At 59.1% G+C, this 16756-nt stretch overlaps 2 protein-coding genes across 2 annotated transcripts in view; both read left to right on the top strand.

Annotated features, from left to right (window-relative positions):
* Window positions 1-5689, top strand: part of PRPF6 (pre-mRNA processing factor 6) — a 35468-nt gene extending 29779 nt beyond the window's left edge. Inside the window, exons 15-21 of the mRNA XM_069546666.1 lie at window positions 462-581; window positions 772-948; window positions 1347-1480; window positions 2100-2191; window positions 3005-3119; window positions 4892-5018; window positions 5411-5689. Coding sequence (XP_069402767.1) covers window positions 462-581; window positions 772-948; window positions 1347-1480; window positions 2100-2191; window positions 3005-3119; window positions 4892-5018; window positions 5411-5563 — 918 coding nt within the window. The 3' untranslated portion in view covers window positions 5564-5689. The remainder of the gene's footprint in view (window positions 1-461; window positions 582-771; window positions 949-1346; window positions 1481-2099; window positions 2192-3004; window positions 3120-4891; window positions 5019-5410) is intronic.
* A 1955-nt stretch (window positions 5690-7644) lies between these two features.
* On the top strand, window positions 7645-11222 carry C13H20orf204 (chromosome 13 C20orf204 homolog). Its single transcript, XM_069546691.1, has 4 exons — window positions 7645-7822; window positions 8245-9453; window positions 9537-9689; window positions 9808-11222. The coding sequence occupies exons 3-4, from the start codon at window positions 9561-9563 to the stop codon at window positions 9952-9954; spliced, it is 276 nt and encodes a 91-aa protein (XP_069402792.1). The 5' UTR covers window positions 7645-7822; window positions 8245-9453; window positions 9537-9560; the 3' UTR covers window positions 9955-11222.
* Window positions 11223-16756: the final 5534 nt, after the last annotated feature.

The following is a 16756-nucleotide window of genomic DNA, read 5'->3' as shown; positions in this document are numbered from 1 at the left end:
TTCAGGAGACTGGAGGGCACTGCCCATATGTCTGCTGGACTCTGGGTTGTACATGGCCTAGTCCCAACCCTGGGAACCCTCCCCGCATAGTCTGCGATAACCCAGACATCCTTCTGTCCTTCCCACACTGACACACTGGGCGGCCAGCTCCTCATCCCCAGGCTTGGGAGCGAACAGGATTGGGTGGGTGGATCCATGCAGGTGGGACATGAGTGAACTTTTGTAGCAGGCAGAGGGTGGTGACTGGCAGCATGGCCTGAGTGCTGCAGCTGCCACACATCTGTGCCAGTGAGGCAGGCCGGCTTGTTCATGAGGAAGTCCACGTCCTGAGACTCTGTTGCCAATTAGTCCAGGACATGCCTGCATCAGCACGGCATGGCACGGCCCAGTGCCTGGACTGGCTGCTTCCAACCAGGGGAACCCTTGCCCCACTCATGGCTGATGCGGCTTTTCCTCTGTAGGCCAACCCCAACAGCGAAGAGATCTGGCTGGCGGCCGTGAAGCTGGAGTCTGAGAACAACGAGTACGAGCGGGCCCGCCGGCTGCTGGCCAAGGCACGGAGCAGTGCGCCCACTGCCCGGGTAAGCGGAGCCCCCTGCCCACTATTAGCAACCCCCAAGGTCATGTGCTCAAAGCTCATTTGTTCACTCTTGGCTTTAAAATGCACTGATGTATGTAGCCGCAGTTTGTCCCAAAGACATGGGGCAGCATTCGTGCTGAGCTCTCAGTGAGGCAAATGCCAGAGCCAGGCTGAGGCTGTCTGCTCCCCAGGTCTTCATGAAGTCCGTGAAGCTGGAGTGGGTGCTGGGGAACCTTGTGGCCGCCCAGGAGCTGTGCGAGGAGGCCCTGAAGCACTATGAGGACTTCCCCAAGCTCTGGATGATGAAGGGGCAGATTGAGGAGCAGGAGGAGCTCGTGGAGAAGGCCCGGGAAGCCTACAACCAGGGGGTGAGCCTCCACCCCACATGGGGCACCTCACCTCAGATAGGAGTTGTTGCAACCTGCTTGGGCCCAGGCTCAGGGGAGCTGTGGGCTCGGGTCCAGTCTGTTCCCTCACCCAGCCTTCTGCCCCTGCCAGGCTGTAACTGCTGTGGTCAGCAGAGTACTGACTACGGCCCATGTAAGGCACAGGCTCCTGAGTCCACACCCCTGTGCACATGCGTATGGCACAGCGTGCTCACAAAAACGCCGCATACGTGCGTGCACAACATAGCCGTGTGCATAGTGACAGACCTGGGTGTGAAGTGGCCGGGTCTCTGAGGGCACATGTAATCCTGACTCAGCTTGAGGTGCCGACAGCATCACAGAGACCTGCTGAGTCTTCTCTCTTGTGTCTGTGGCTGCAGTTGAAGAAATGTCCCCACTCCACCCCCCTGTGGCTCTTGCTTTCCCGGCTGGAGGAGAAGGTTGGGCAGTTGACTCGAGCTCGGGCCATTCTGGAGAAGTCTCGCCTGAAGAACCCAAAGAACCCCGGCCTGTGGTGAGTTCCCGTGCCCCCAGGAGCTGACTGCGCTCATACCAAGTCTGCGGTGCAGCACTTTCAGCTGAGGCTCCGTGGGAAGGTGCAGTCTGTGGGGAGTCCTGTTCCAGCTGTGAGAGTGTTCACACTAGCCTGAAGATAGTTGGACACAGTGTGGCTTGTGGTGGAATTGAGGGTGTCCAGGAACCAAGAGCTAATGAGGGAGCATTGGGGTGAATGGTGCCAAGAAAGTGGACTCTACGGAAAAGGTAATATCTGAGAGGGGCCTTGAGGGATGAAAAGGAGTTTGCCAGATAAACATGGCATTCTGTCCATAGGAGGCTGTGCACACAGACTCCAGGTGTGGGGCTTCAGGGTGTCAGTGCCCTGAGGTGCCCCAGCAGCCACCAGCAGGCCTGTCTTTATCCTCCCATCTTCACTCGTACCTGGATGACCTCAGATTCCAGGTTTATGGCCGCCCATAGGCTTAAGGGTGGGGATCACCCACGTCTCCCTTCTCTGGTGGACGAGCTGCTGGGCAGCACAAACAACTCCAGCTACTGAGGCTTCTCAGGACCTTCTGCTCGTCATCAGGCTGCCAGTGGACAGTGCTCTACCCTGCCCGGGTTTCTCTCTACAGGCTGGAGTCTGTGCGGCTGGAGTACCGTGCGGGGCTGAAGAACATCGCCAGCACGCTCATGGCCAAGGCCCTGCAGGAGTGCCCCAACTCTGGTGAGCACCCACCCCAGGCTGTGGGCAGCAGGTGCCAGATTCAGGCACAAAAATTCTTCCATTATGCTTGGTCATTTAGATGATTGAACTCAAGTTTCAATGTGGGCAGTTGGACCGCATGTTCTGAGATGCTACCATTTCTGTTTCTTTTAGAAGTTAATTTTTTACTATTTTACCCCAAGTCTGTAAGTTAGTGCATGTGCAGTATAAATAAATTTGGAGTAAAAAAAGAGAACATGAAAATTGCTGTGAGCCCAGTACTCGGAAATCACTGCTTTTAGCTTTTTTGTATTTTTACAATTTGTATTATTGCACAAAATCAAGTCATACTATGTATTTTGTTTTGTCCCCTTTTTTTTTACAGTTGAAAATTCTGTGAGGATTTTTCATTATCACTGACTCCTTAACAATGAACAGTTTAGTGGCATTGTAGAATTTTCTGGGTTTATGTCAGGTATATGGCCTCAGGCGGATCTCTAGGCTGGTATCAATCCCAGGTTATCTTTCTGCATAAATCCTTGGTAGCACTTTTTGTTACTTTGTTACAGTGAATTCTCAGCTGTGAAGTTAGTCAGTGAGTATGAAACGTTGGAGGGTGTTAGGACTTCCAGCCTCCTCGCCCCCAGGATGATACCATGGCCTTGTCAGTGGGGCCCTGTGGCTCTGGGCCAGGGTGGAGGTTGGAGGGTATGGAGTAGGGGGGCGGCCTAGGCAGCGCGGCCACGCAGGAGGCACAGGTGGGGATATCCTGAGTCTTCAAAGGCCTCCCTGTGTATGATGGCTGAGATGGGCATCTGCATGTCTGGATTTCAGGGGTCCTGTGGTCTGAAGCCATCTTCCTGGAGGCGAGGCCCCAGCGGAAAACCAAGAGTGTGGATGCCCTGAAGAAGTGTGAGCATGACCCCCACGTGCTCCTGGCTGTGGCCAAGTGAGTAGGGGTCCTGGTGGCAATGCCAGTCCTCTTGCTGGGGTCTCCAGGTCCCCAGAACAAGGCAGTCTTCCCTGGTCATGACCCTTGGGAGGGCCCCTGACCTTCCTTCCCTTGTCCTGGTTCCTTCTCAGGTTTCTGCGCTCTCTGTCTCTGGCACTTTTCAGTTTATTCCAACATGGGTCTTGGGTTGCAGGACAGACAGGCCTGCTGACACTGGTCACATGGAATTTAGGTTACAAGTGAACCTTTTTTGGTTCAACAGCTGTAAGCAAGACAGTTGTTTCCATTGTGTTAATGCCAAAAGCCAGACTGTTTGACCTGTGTAACCCTGGGAACAATCTAGGGCCCATTGGTCAGGCTCTTGGTGTGCCTGGGGGTGTGGAGGCCACCTGTCCTTCAGGGTGTTTCCCTCAAGGACAAGAGGAGGTGGGCAGGCGACCCCCCACTGTCAGCTTGTGCAGGGTACTGGGCCCGGGGCTCCCTGGGGAGGCACGGAGGGCCTTCAGAACCTCCTGAACCTTCTCTGTTCCCTTCTCAAAGGAGGACAGTGGCCTGAGAGGAGCGGAACCTGAGTGCCGGGTTGCGGTTGGGTGTGGTCAGGCTGGGAAGTGACTGGGCTTGGGGTGGAGGGCTTGTCAGGGCTCTGCCTAGGACAGGGGGTATGTGGGGCCAGAGGTTCCTGTGTGCTCTTGTTGGCCCAGCTGCTTCCTCAGTGCCAATACCTCCTCTCCGGCTGCTGTGGGGCTGAGGGTGCTGCGTGTGGGGCTTCCCACGAACTTCTGAGGCCCCACCTGGGTCCCCGGGGCTCCTTCCCTCTCGCCTGTGCTTCCACCTCCTGCTCCACTCCGATAGGGCCGCCATAAAACCTCGTAAAAGGCTTTGTAAAGTAAACAGGTCCCTCCTTGCTGTTCCCAGGCTGGTGCTCTGTGTGCTGCTATCTGGGTTTGTGCTCTTTAAATCACACTTTATCTGACACTGAGCAATTAAGAATACCACAAGGCTTAAAAAACAATCAAGCTATCAGGCATGAAATTACTCCCTTTTGTAGCTGAGACCAGCCAAGGCAGCTGCCTGGAGGTGCCTAGTGCACATCTGCTCTGGAACTTGACTGCAGAGCTGGTGGAGCTGGCTGTCAGCGTGCCCATCATGCCCTCACTGGCACGTGGGGAAGGCTCCCAGGACCCTGACTCGGTTTCTGATGCTGTGGATCTTCTCCTGGGCCTGGATTCAGGGGTCTGTGTCTGCTTTTAGACCAGGTTTTCAGTGTGGGCTTCAGCTCCTTCTGGAGATGCCTGGTAGGACAGAATGTTCCAGAAGGTGAAGAAGAGGAGCAGGCAGAAACTTCTCTTTCCCTAATCACAGCCTTGATTGAATTTTTTGTCCGATCGGTTACTTTCATCTCCCTATGTTTTACTCAGAGTAAGATAATAATTTCTTGCTCTGTGGGTGGTTTTCTGAGAAATGCCTTAGGTGGACACTTGAAGGAAGGAGCGTTTCAGGTAATGACCTGGAGGGGTTTCTGGGTGGCCAGGCCTCATCCGTTGGCACCCCAATGGAGCCTGAGCTCTCCAGGGAGAGGTCAAGACCAGCAGTCCCTGTGCCTGACTCTGTGCCACTGCAGCGGGTCCCCAGGCTTGAGGTCTAGCCCACTGTGGAGCCAGCTATGACCTGAGCGGGCCAGGGTTGCCCCCAGTGTGGCTCCGGCAGCCCCGGAGCACCACCAGCGCTGATCTGTGGCCACCTGGTCCCCTCCTGCTGCTTCTGAACAGGCTATTCTGGAGCGAGCGGAAGATCACCAAGGCCCGGGAGTGGTTCCACCGCACTGTGAAGATTGATTCGGATCTGGGGGATGCCTGGGCCTTCTTCTACAAGTTTGAGCTGCAGCACGGCACAGAGGTGAGGTGCCTGCTGCCCATGACTCCCACCCCACCAGTCCCAAACAAAGTGCTGGCGGGTGACACAGCTTCCATGGCTGCTTTCTGGCTGTAGCCTTGGAGTCTCAGCCTGAAATTTAGATGCTCGGGGGCATCTTTTAACAAGTTGGTTGTGATGGGCTGTGGCAGAAACAGGGCTGGAGCTGGAGGCCTGAGGGTTGTCTTTGTGTCATAGCCATCCTGTCCTGCTGGACAGAGACTTCCCAGAGCCCAGCGCCCTCGGGGTCTCCCCCGCCACCCCCACCCCGATGTGGAAGGTGGGTCCTCTTTAGGGGGCAGGTGCGGACACTGGTATGAGGGCTGGTAGAGTGCAGTGGGAGTGGGTTGGTTCAAGCACCTGCGATCCCCACCCAGGAGCAGCGGGAGGAGGTGAGGAGGCGCTGCGAGAACGCCGAGCCCCGGCACGGGGAGCTGTGGTGTGCCACGTCCAAGGACATCGCCAACTGGCAACGGAAGATCGGGGAGATCCTGGTGCTGGTTGCAGCGCGCATCAAGAACACCTTCTGAGTGTCCTGCGCAGGGGTGGGGGTAGGGTGGGGGTGGGGGTGGTGGCTGTCCTGGTTGTTGATTAAAGGTTTTCTAGTAGTCGTGGGGTTTGTGGCAGCGGGTTTTCTCCAAATCCTACCCTCATGTGCTTTGACCGTCCCAGTCTGGCCCTCACACTGGATAGGGCTAGCTCTCCAGACCTCGTAAGAGCCTATGCCCTGCAGAGGCAGCACCAGCAGAGCTGGGCAACTCTCCAAGGCTTTTTGGAGATGGAGGCAGGAACTTGTGTTCTGGGTAAAAGCTCTGTGTGGAAACAGTGAAGGCCCAGCTGGCCAGGTGACTCCGGTGCCTGCATGTACAGGTCTTCTCCTGCCCTGTCTGTGCCTCCTGTCCCCCAGCGGCAGGCTGTGTGCATCCCAGGAGAGTGACTTTCCTGAGTGCTCTTGGGCCTGGCCCCTGAGGTTCTACCACAGGATGGCGAAGAGGCCCTCGGCATGTGAGAGGGGGAGTTCATTTTTGCTAATTTGTAGTTAGTGATTTTTACCCTAAAGCTCTTGGACCCATTCTCTGGATGAAAATGCACTGCTTACCTGGAGACTTCAATATGCTTCTACCATGTGAGGACAGGAGATTTCCTTGAGCTCTGGATCCCTGGGTTTGTGTCCAGTTGGAAACTAGCCAGCTTTCTGGGAAGGGGGTGTGTAGGCTATGGGTGGAGGCATCTAGCTGGGGGTCAAGGGTGGTCCAGAGGCAGTGGGCGGATTGTCACTTGTGGTGACAAGAAGGGCGGCTGGCCGTTGTTCCCACACATTCTTGTAAGAAGTGATCCCAGAGGGGCTTCTCTGCCTCATGTTGGAGTTAGTCACTGACCTGTGGCTGCCGAGGGTTGGGGGCACGCCCTCCCTGTGAACACCTAGGGCGCAGGCGTCTGCCTGTAGAGGACAGACCTTGCTGGGTCCAGCCCGGGGCAGGATCAGACTGTCCCTGCATGGGCTCAGGAAGTGCTGGTGCCTCAGGGTGGTCTGAGACGAAATCCTTCCTGTCCTCCATGAGGCCAGTCTGGACAGCCATGAGGAGGTTCCTGGGTGTTTTCACTGAGCCTCTGGAGTTTCCTTTGGTCATTTTTGGAGGAAGTGGGAGGGGTCCTGCCCATTGCCCTTCTGAGAGCTTGAAAGCCAGCCTGTCCCTCCACAGATGTGGAAACTGAGGCCCAGGCTACGGCCACAGGCAGCTGGAGCTCTCAGTTGGGTGTGGCTTCTCCTGGACACTTCCTTTGACTTCAGGTCAGGTGAGACCTCCTGCAGGGCTGGAGGGTTCCAGAGCATCTGATAGCACCTGCAAATGTCTTTCTCATTTGCTTGGAGGGTCGTTTTCTCAATGCCTTGGGGTGGTGGTGAAACTGCTTTTCTTCCTGGGGAAAACAGCTTTTCTTCCACTGACATGTTTCAGTTCCAGCTCAAGGCTGAGTTCCTTGGCTCCCCTTGTTCTGAAGCACTGCTGGAGGCAGGGCAGGATGGTGTCCACAGGGTGCCTGGCAGGGTGCTGTGGTCCAGCTCCCTGCAAGGTGGTTTGGGCGAGTGGCCATGAACTTCCCCAGTGAAAGACCCCCTTGACCCAGGAGGGATGAGCAGCAGGAGGCATCTCGGCTGAGCACTGGGCCAGCGAGGTGCTGGGAAGTCCCCTTCCTGGGACCTGCTGGGGCAGGACCCCCGGACGTCGGGGTGGAGGAGCTGGGGGCTGGGCAGGTGAAGTTCTGCTCATCTGGTCCTGCCGGCATTCAGGTTCCTGAAAGAGACAGCACCTGCTGACCACCAAGGAAGGTCCTGGAGGAGGGTGCTGGCAGGCCCCTGTCTCTCCTGGCTCCCCTCCCCTGCCAGCTGGGCCCCACCCTGCTCCATGCCCACCTAGCACCCTACCCCTGCCTTGGTGGAGGAGATCTCCCCGGTTGATGGCTTAATCCAAGATCCACTGGATGGGAAGACAGCCCTCTAGGGCTGGGCTTCAGGGTCAGGTTAATTGAAGAAGTGATTGGATAGGGGGTGGAGAGAGGGAGGGGGAAGGCTGGGATCCTGGGCCTCCCTCCTGCTCCCTCCCTCTGCTCAGAGGAGCCAACTTCAAAAGCCTTGTCCGCCTGCCTCCGCCTGCGTCCAGGGGAGCTCTGTTGGCCGGGCTCGGAACTGGACCTGGAGTGGCAGCCGCACTCCCTACCTGAGGACCCCAGGATCATGTCCGAGGTCCCCTGGCGGGAGTGAGGGAGAGCCTGATCCTGAGAGGCCCATGGTGAGCAGCTGTGGGCCGCCGGGGTGGGAGCTGTCTTGGGCTGCCGTCCCTTAGTGCCCCCACCGGGAAATCCCCTTTGGTTCCTGTCACCGCCGCCTGGCCTGGGTGCTCCTGCCTGTCCTTCCTGGCAGCTACAGAGGGAGGGGGAGTTGCCCTCCTGTGCTGGGGCCACCCTGTCCCCAGGGGCTGAACGGCCTCAGCCTCAGGCCCTGCTCAAGGGCCAACAGGCCTTCCCAAGACCCCCTGGGCAACCAACCTACCCTACTTGTACATCCCTCCAGCACCAGTGGCTCTTGTTCTCACTATGATCTCTGGCTCTCAACAGGCAGAGGGGTGACTCTGAATTACCCATTGTGAAACTTGTCTGGGGAGGGGGTAGTTGGAGAAGGGGCCACGGCTAATAATCGCATGTGCTTCCCCAGCTAGCACTGCCCGGTGCCTCAGGCAGAGCTCCCGTGGACACCAGCTCCAGCCCTGTGCGGTCAGGTTCTCCTACTGGGCTGGGAAGCAGAGTCAAGTTCTGTGTCCGAGTCCCAAGTCTCACAGTCAAGTTCTGTGTCTGAGTCCCAAGTCTGGGTTCGCATGATTAATTTCCAGCCGCTGTGTGACTCCAGCCTGGGGGCTGGGAGCCTTTCAACAAGCAGCTTTCTCTCTGATGTTTGGGCTTCTGGCGGTGGGGTGGGGGTGGGGGTGGGGTGGTGGTGGCTTCTTATCCATGAGAGCAAGTTCCCTATTCTAGGTGAGGGGAGGCCTGGTGGGATGGAACATGGTCCCCTTCCTCCCTTCACCTCCAGCTTTCTCCAAGCCTTCCCCTTCTGAAGGGGTGTGGCCTTGAACTCTGAGCCCTCACCCCTGTCCTGGTTGGGCTGGGGGTGCAGAGGGACCCCAGCTCCCATGGTTCTCAGAGCTGGTAGCAAGCCACTGATGGGAGGAGCTGCCCAGTGATAGAGGGGGGCAGATTCTTCCCTCCCCTGTGGGGCATCTGGAGGTGAGCAGAGTGCCAGGGGTTGGGTGCCCAGCAGAGGAGAGCCCAGTTCTGATGGGCATGGGTCAGGGCATGGCCAGGAGCAAAGCTGTATGGAGGGTACTTGTTGCTGTGCCCAGACCTAGCTCAGCCCTCCAGTCTTGGTACTTGGGCAGAGCAGGGTTGCGGGTGCTAATGCTTACCTTTCCCCAAACCTGCTAGAGCAGTGGTGCCTAGAGCATTTGTTGAACTGATGGCAGTATCTCTGTTTTATACCAACTGAGAGTCCCTGTGTGTGGCGGGGAGGGGCGGGGGACGGGGTGGAGGGGAGCACATTACCCGAAGCGCTGTCGGAGGGTCGGCCCCTCCCTAGAGCCGGTATCCCTTCCAGGGGCCTCCCAAGTCCACGCTCTGGGCGCTCCTGCTGGCGCTGTTGGGGGCCGCTCCGGGCCGGGCCGGGATCCGCGCCTGCAGCGTCCCCGACGTGCTTCACCACTACCGCGCGGTTATCTTCGAGGATCTGCAGGCCGCGGTGAGGTGGACCAGGCCAAGGGTCGAAGGGGCTGGACCGGGCTTCAGACACCTCCATTTCATTCAGAAAAACCTGACTGGAGACGCGGTCTCCCGACGGCGGGGCCGGGTGGGAGTCTCATGTGGCGCCCAGAAGGTATGGAGACAACTCCCACCCAAGCCCTCCCCCAGGCTCCCCACCTGGCTCCTCCCCCAGTCCCTCGTCTCCTCCCCTCCCAGGAGCACAGTATTCTACTGTCCATCATGGCCCTGGGTCGGACCCTACGTGGGGCGGTGGCCGGGGGCCGTCGTGGGGCTCTGGAGAAGGCGGCGTGGACTGTGGCGGTGCGCACTGAGGCGGCGATGCGACGCCACTGCCGGAAGCTGCGCCAGGTGCGCGTCCCCGCCCGCTCCCACGGCCACGGCCTCCCTTCCCAGGGACCCGACACAAGCTGGTGGGGAGGAGAGGGTGGGGACCGTGCCCACGCCCTGACCGACGCGTCCCCGACAGCGGAGCTGGCGGCCGGAGACGCGCCCTTCCTGGCGTCCGGGCGGCCGGAGGCGGCTCCTGCTGCGTGCCCTAGATGCCGTCGCCACCTGCTGGGAGAAGCTGTTCGCGCTGCACGCCACGGCCACTGACAGCTCCTGGGGCTCCTAGCACCCCGAGCGCACGGGGCTGGGAAAGAGCCCCTCCCTCGCTGCGGCCCGCACTCTTCCCAGGGCTTGGATTGGAGGCAGTGCCCCCCTGGCGAGCTGGTCCCGGAAGGGGTCCGCCCTCTGCTCCGAGCGAGGCCCCAATAAACTGAGCTGGTGCTGCGGCCCGGTTCCACCTCTCTTCGCCTACCAACTGTGGGGCCCGGCCGCCGCGGTCCGCACCTCGATCCACCGACACTTGAGGAGCAAGGCAGAGCCGTGGGGTGGTGCTCCCAGGCTTGACCAGCAGGGGGCGCCATGGGATGGGACTCCCCCTCGGTGCTGCATGCAGCGAGGGTGGGGAGGGGGGCGGGAATGTGGAGGGGGAAAGAGGGGATGGGGGTGGGAGACTCCTGCTGGCCCTAAAATGTAGCAGCGTATCCGTCCTGCTCCACTCTGGGATGGGGGAAGGGTAGAAATGGAGGGGAGAGGAAGGCTGAGCTTTGTGAATTCGGAGCAAAACAACCGGATAAAGGAAACGGGCCTGAAGGGAAGCGAGCTATGGCCCTGGCTGCAAGCTGAACCAGGCCATTTCCTGCGGCCTGGGAAGTGTGGCAGCAGCCCCTCTGTGGGACTGGACAGACCAGCCAGGGACCCACCGTCTTGCCCTCTGGGACCCTATGCTTGCCTGGACGGGTGGGGGTCCGATCTCTAGGACTGGAGGTCTGTGGCCCCTCCCAGATCACAGCCTGTGGAGAAGTACGGAGCAGGGCAGGCAGAGCACCTGGCCAAGGCTGATGCTTGGCAGGCACACCTGTCATCAGGTGGACAGGACCAGTAGGTACTGAAGCAGCCTTGCCCGGGGGCACCCTGACAGAACAGAGGCAAGCAGGAGAGATACAGACAGGTCTTGGTACCATCAGTAGGGCACAGCTGCCCCTGATCACCCCCAGTGTTTCAGTGTAAACATCTGTCTGAGCATAGCAGCAACTACTGTCCATGGTTCATAACTAGGAAACTGAAGCAATAGGAGGTTTCAGGACTTGCCCCAAATCTCAGCCAGGAAGTGTGAGAGCTGGGATGAGAGCCAGGTCCCAAGCAGAGGGACACTCATGTGTGGGGACTTCAGGATGCATTCATTCACCTAACGGCTACCAGGCCATGAGAGCATGCTCTGGGTGTGAAAGGGGCCTGTGCAGTTAAGGCTGAAGGAGAGGCTTGGATGTGAATGGGATGAGGTCCAGGCAACCCCAGAGTGCTGACCTGAGTCCCTGGGTGAGTCCTCATCTTGAAGTTGGGGAATGCTGATGGAGCAGCAGCTGAGGGGAGCAGTCACATGGCTGGCTCCTGCTATGTAAGCCTGGGGCTGTGGCCAGGTATCCAGGTAGGAGGGGAAAGGCCCATTTTGGTTGGAGCACAATGCTTGGGGGAGTCAGGCCTGGAGAAGGTCAGTAAGAGAGTCCGAGGATCTGGGTGCAGGGACAGGAAGGGGACAGGCCCTCCACAGAGGCTTCCCCCTCCCCTGTGACCCCTCTTCCTCAAGGGCACCTGGCTCTCAGCCCCAGCCCCAGGGCCTGTGAAGAGAGTGCTCATAACACCACTTTGGTGTGGCCTCCTGGGCAGTCATGGCTGCTGCCATGGTGGGTGGGCAACGGGTAGCCCTTCCATCCACCCATGCCTGAGGCAGGTTCCAGCAAACCCGTTTCAGGAGAGCTGGGAGGAGGGATAGAGGCCTCAGTTACAGGGCCACAATCTCCGTCTGGGTCCTGGGCCGCAACCACAGGGGCAGACAGTGTTCCTGCAGCTGGGACCTGCAGTTTCTTCCTGGGGGCTTCTGTCAGAGTTGCCCCAGTAGTGAAGGACCAGCAGACAGATAGAAAGAGACTCAATGGTGAGGTCAGGGCCATGGGTCATGGGGCCACCAAGGGCAGAGTATAGGTGGTTTGTGCAGTGGATGGGCCCCACCTTTTGTGGATGCGCCCCACCTTTTGTGGATGCAAGGCATCTACCAGGCCCGTGTCCTGCCTTCCCTACCAAGGCCCCAGGCATGTGGCCTGAGCCTGGTTCTTGCACTATTTCTGGAGCACACACCTGGTGGGGTTGGGGCCTGCATCCTGTGGCGCCTTGCCCTACATGCGTGCCTTCTCAAGCAGCTTCCACCAGGGTGGAGTCTGGGGCCCAGAGGGAGGGGCTGTGCAGGGTGCCAGATGGGGCTGCAGGGCACTGGCCAGGGAGCTAGACCCCCCATGCACAGTGCTGCAAGGAGGGCCCAGGCAGGCTTTGAAGGGTAGTCCGAGTCCCATAGCCTCCCCAGACTGGGAGCCTTTGAAAGAACATCTGGAACACGGACAACCGGCAAACTAGTTTCTGGATTCAGAAAACCAAGAAGTTAATCCCAACTGTGCCACTTGTGTGTTCCCCTGCCCCGCCCATGGGCCCCAGTCTCTCCCTACCTCCCAACTCTGCCCCTTCCCAGGCTGCCAGCAGACTATAGGGCTGGGGTCAGTGCCAAACCAAAGCACTGGCTCTTCTGAGAACTGCAAAGTGCTTTGCCCTGCCCGAGGCCCACTCATGGGCCCCAACAGCACCTCCCCCATGTCCCCTCCCCAACTGGCCACCACCCCAGCCCAGCTGAGCACCAGGAGGTGGTAGGAGAGACAAGTGCCTGCCATGCCAGACTCAGAACAGAGGCACCTCCCATGTTCCCGGAGCCAGGACTCAGGCAGGACGTGAGTCGGTCAGACCCTGCATCTGGCCCTGGGGGCTACCAAAGCCAGGGAGGAAACACCTGCACCAGACCTGAGGGCCCTTGGCCCTTGCCTGTGAGCCTGAGTGTTGGGTCCTCGCCTGCAGGTGTGCACGGAGGGCTGTTGCAGCCATGGTTGATGCGGAAACACAGGAGGCCCCCACTCCAGGAAGCAAAGCATATACTCATGGGGGAGGAGTGCCAGGTGTTGGCGCCCATTGTCCCTGCCAGTGGCCCGTGGGACCCTGGTAGGGGGGCGCCCCGGGATAGTCCCTATCCTGCCCCCTCTCCAGGAAAAGACCTAGCTTTGTAAACAGAAACAACCAACCATCCCCCCAACCCCAAGTTAAAGCCCGGAAGAACCAACAGACAGTAAGCACCTGCTGGGCGAAACGAGTCCTTGTTTGGGGGAAATGGGGAGGTCAGGGCCTGGGGGAGGAGGGTACTGTGCGCTGTGGAGGAGGTGGAGTGCCCTGAGGTTGGACGCTGGCCCCTGGGTCACCCACTGGGCTGGAGGGGCACAGCCTGGTTCAGTGAAGTCCTGTCGCCTCTCTCCATGGCCCGGTTGTGACAATTGTGGCTGGGAGGTGAGGCAGCCAGGGCCCCAACCAGGTGAGCAGGCCTCTACTACGCTGCCGCGCCCCCTGCCCAGCCTGCGCGGGGCGTGAGGCCAGGGGTCCGGCTGCGGCCCGAGATAAGCGCCGCACCCGTCGCCGCTTCCTGCGCTTCCTCCCAGCGCCGCCGCCGCGGGCCCCTTCCTGTTTTCTCGCGCGGGCGGGCAGGGCCGTGGGAGACGGGGCGGGGTCGTGGAGATGGGCGGGGTTGTGGGGCTAAGGGAGTTGTGTGGGGGAGGGGCGGGGTTGTGAGGCAAGGGGTGGAGTCATGGGGGGACAGGGCGGGGTCGTGGGGGAGGGGACAGGGAAGGGAGGGGTCCGAGAGGGTGGGGCGGGGTTGTGCTGGTTGGAGCTGGACAGGGGGTGGCGATGGGGTCTTGGGAGATAAGGCAGAGGGTGGGGAGCCTTGCTGGACTTCCCTGGGAGTCTGGGTGCTTGTGCAGAGGTAGAGGGGGTGGGAGGAAGCAGAGTGGGCTGTGCTCTGAAACACAAAAGAGGAGGAACATCGGTGTTCCCATCCCTCCTCCTCCCCAGTCCTGGATCAGGAACCTCCACATACTTGGCCCAAACCCTCTGTGGACTGGACTGGAGCCTGCTCCTTAGGGCCCATCCCCAACCTGGGGCAGCAGTGGCAGTGGGCGGGCGGGTAGAGGACCAAGTCTTGGTTTTGAGGACCTGTTGGGATGGGAGGTCAGCTGCTCTGGATCCCCTCCTTTGGGAATAGCTGCTCCAGTGTATTGGGCTTCCCTGGTGGCTCAGACGGTAAACAACCTACCTGCTGTGCAGATTAAGATACTTAATCTGCTTGTTCAGATTTGGTTATTAGAGATACACATTTATGTTACTTTACTGAAAACACCTCGTGGTAAAGAATCTGCCTGCCAATGCAGGCTACCACGGTTCCATTTCTGGGTCAGCCAGGTGCCCTGGAGGAGGACACGGCAACCCACTCCAGTATTCTTGCCTGGGAAATCCCATAGACAAAGAAACCTGGAAGGCTACAGTCCATGAGGTCACAAAAGAGTCAGACAGGACTTTGCAACTAAACAACAACAACATAGGTGTTGTAGGCTGTCAACTGAGTGACTGGGCTGTCTAAGGTGTTTGTCCATCAAGTGAAGAGTTAAGTCCCTCTTCACCTGCCCAGCCTAGCCTTGTTGGGAGCAGCCCTGATGCTGGCATGGTGTGTGGCTGGTTGTGTTGGGGATGTTACTGAGGTTGTGGAGGTGGTGATGACCATGTCTACTGGGGAGAGGGGGTGCACTGTACCTGCTCTCAGGCATAACCCCTCCTCCTCTGGGCAGCTTGGGGGGAGGGTTCCACACCTCGGCTTAGGTCACCCCAGTGCTAGGCTGGGTCCTGGGCGTGAGAGCTGTGACTTAGCCAGGCCAGGCTGCTAGAACTTCGTGCCAGGAGCTAGGTCGCCTGGGTCTGTTCCTGGTGAGCCTGACTCAGCGGGAGCTGGGGGTGGGGACTTCCCTTCTCCTGACCCTAGGGGAAGCAGGTGGGTGGGGCCAAGAGGGGGAGGGGTGGGAAGCCTGATCCAAGTCTGGAACCACCCAGGCCCTGAGGCTGTGGTCCTGCCTAGGAGGCTTGGGTCTCTAGGCCCTAGGAGGCCAGGGTCTCTAGGCCCACCCTGCCCCTCCTACCCTGGCAATGGAGGAGGGGCTTCTGGGGGGCAAGCTGCTTGGCCGCTCCCACTTGGGCACCCTGGGGCCCTCATCCCCACCCCCACCCCAAGGGTGAGGTGAGGAGAATGCTAGAAAACTGCTCCCTGTACAGGAGAGACAGTCAGCCTCTGTGTGTGTCCATGGGTGTCTCTGGGATGGGGGCACAGGTAAGGTGATGCCTGTGCCCAGGCAGGGGTCTCTCAGCAGTAGGAGAAGCTGGGCTGGCACTCCCTTTGCCGTGTCCTGGCCAGGGAGTGGGGTGAAGATATGGGAGGGTCTGCCCTGGGGGTGAGTCAGGGGGGCAGAAGCTGCTAGACTCTGGCTACTATGGGTATGCCTCCTATAGAAACTACCCCCATGGTGGGGGGCACACCTTGGCCCAGCTGACCCGGGGCTCCAGTGGATGGGTCACCTGTCCCCCAGGCCCACCCCAAGTGGGAGTCGGAGGCCATGGGAGCTGAGTGTGCACACTAATGGGTGACATGGCCTTTGTGCCTAAGCCCAGGACTCGGCATTGGTGTCTCAGAGCTCCCCCCATCCCCTGCCCCCGGCCATGATGAATGCAGCTGGACAGGACCACCTGTGTCCCTTTGGGCCTCATTCCCTGCTTTCTTCCTGTGTACCAGCACTGTCCTTGGTGTCCTGGAGGCCATTTCTGTCTGTGCCTTGACCTGCCCAGGGCTCCTCTATGTCCACATCCATCTCCTCAGTTTGTCTTTCTGTGTCCCTTTGTTTTGGAGGTCTCTGGGCCCTGCTCACAATGCGGTGGGGATGGGTGTGAAGGGGGCCCAGGTGCTGCTCCCCCATTCCACCTGCTGAGGTGTGATGCTCATGCCAGTTTAGAGAGGTGATTCCTTGGAGGCAGGACACCAATAAGAACAGCCCATGGCCTGTTCATCCCTTCAGACACACTCAGGCAGTGGACCCCTGTGCACCGACACCCAAGCTGACAGGGAGACACACGTGCACAGAGTCTCAGACACACTGGGTGTCACACACAGTCATCATGGAAGGTCATGTTGAATCACATGGTCGCATTGTCACAGCATCACTGCCATGCTCAGAGCATGTGCAAACTTGCTCACATGTAGTCAGGTTCAGGCTCACGGCAGCCACGGAGCAGCCCACATTGTCGCGAGATGCCCGTGTCCCAGGATGCACGTGCCATGTCAGGCAGGGTTGCCAGAGATCAGCCCCATACACTACTGGGGGAGGACAGGCCAGGGGGACACATGACCCCTTCTCTTGGAAGACCTCTTGGAAGACCTGTGTGGCCCTGAGAAGAATGTGGGTGTGTGGAGGACTGGTGTTGGGACCCTGTTCCAGGAAAGAATTGCCCAAGATGATTTTACAAACTTTCCCTGAACTTATGGGCTCCCCAGTGCTGGGGGGACCAAGGAGACTGTATGGAAAGGGCATCTGGTCCTGCAGGGGTGGGGCACAGGGCTAGAGTGATGGATTCCAATGTGGGAAGCTTGAGATAGGACGCCTGAGCCCCGTGCTCTGGTCATTGGCCATGTGTCACTGGAGAGCCTGCACAGCTCACCCTGGGGGGCCGCAGGGATTGGTCATGGTGCTACCGTCTCTTGGGACACTGGGTTGAGTGAGAATGATGGACTGGGGTCCAGGATATCAGGTCTGCAGACAGGCGTCAACCCCACCAGCCTCCTTCAGAAAGAGGTGCTGTCTTGGGCAGTCACTGGACTTGAAGAAAGTTTTAAGGATGAGATGAGGATGGTGAAACCTGGGTAAGAATGTGGGGGGATTTCTGGGTGTAGTCTGACCCTTATTAGGCCT

This window comes from Ovis canadensis, chromosome 13 (genome assembly GCF_042477335.2).
Source record: "Ovis canadensis isolate MfBH-ARS-UI-01 breed Bighorn chromosome 13, ARS-UI_OviCan_v2, whole genome shotgun sequence".
In the NCBI taxonomy this organism is placed as follows: Eukaryota; Metazoa; Chordata; class Mammalia; order Artiodactyla; family Bovidae; genus Ovis; species Ovis canadensis.
Note: the sequence above shows the minus strand (reverse complement) of the source record. Positions and strands in the feature narration are given on the sequence as shown.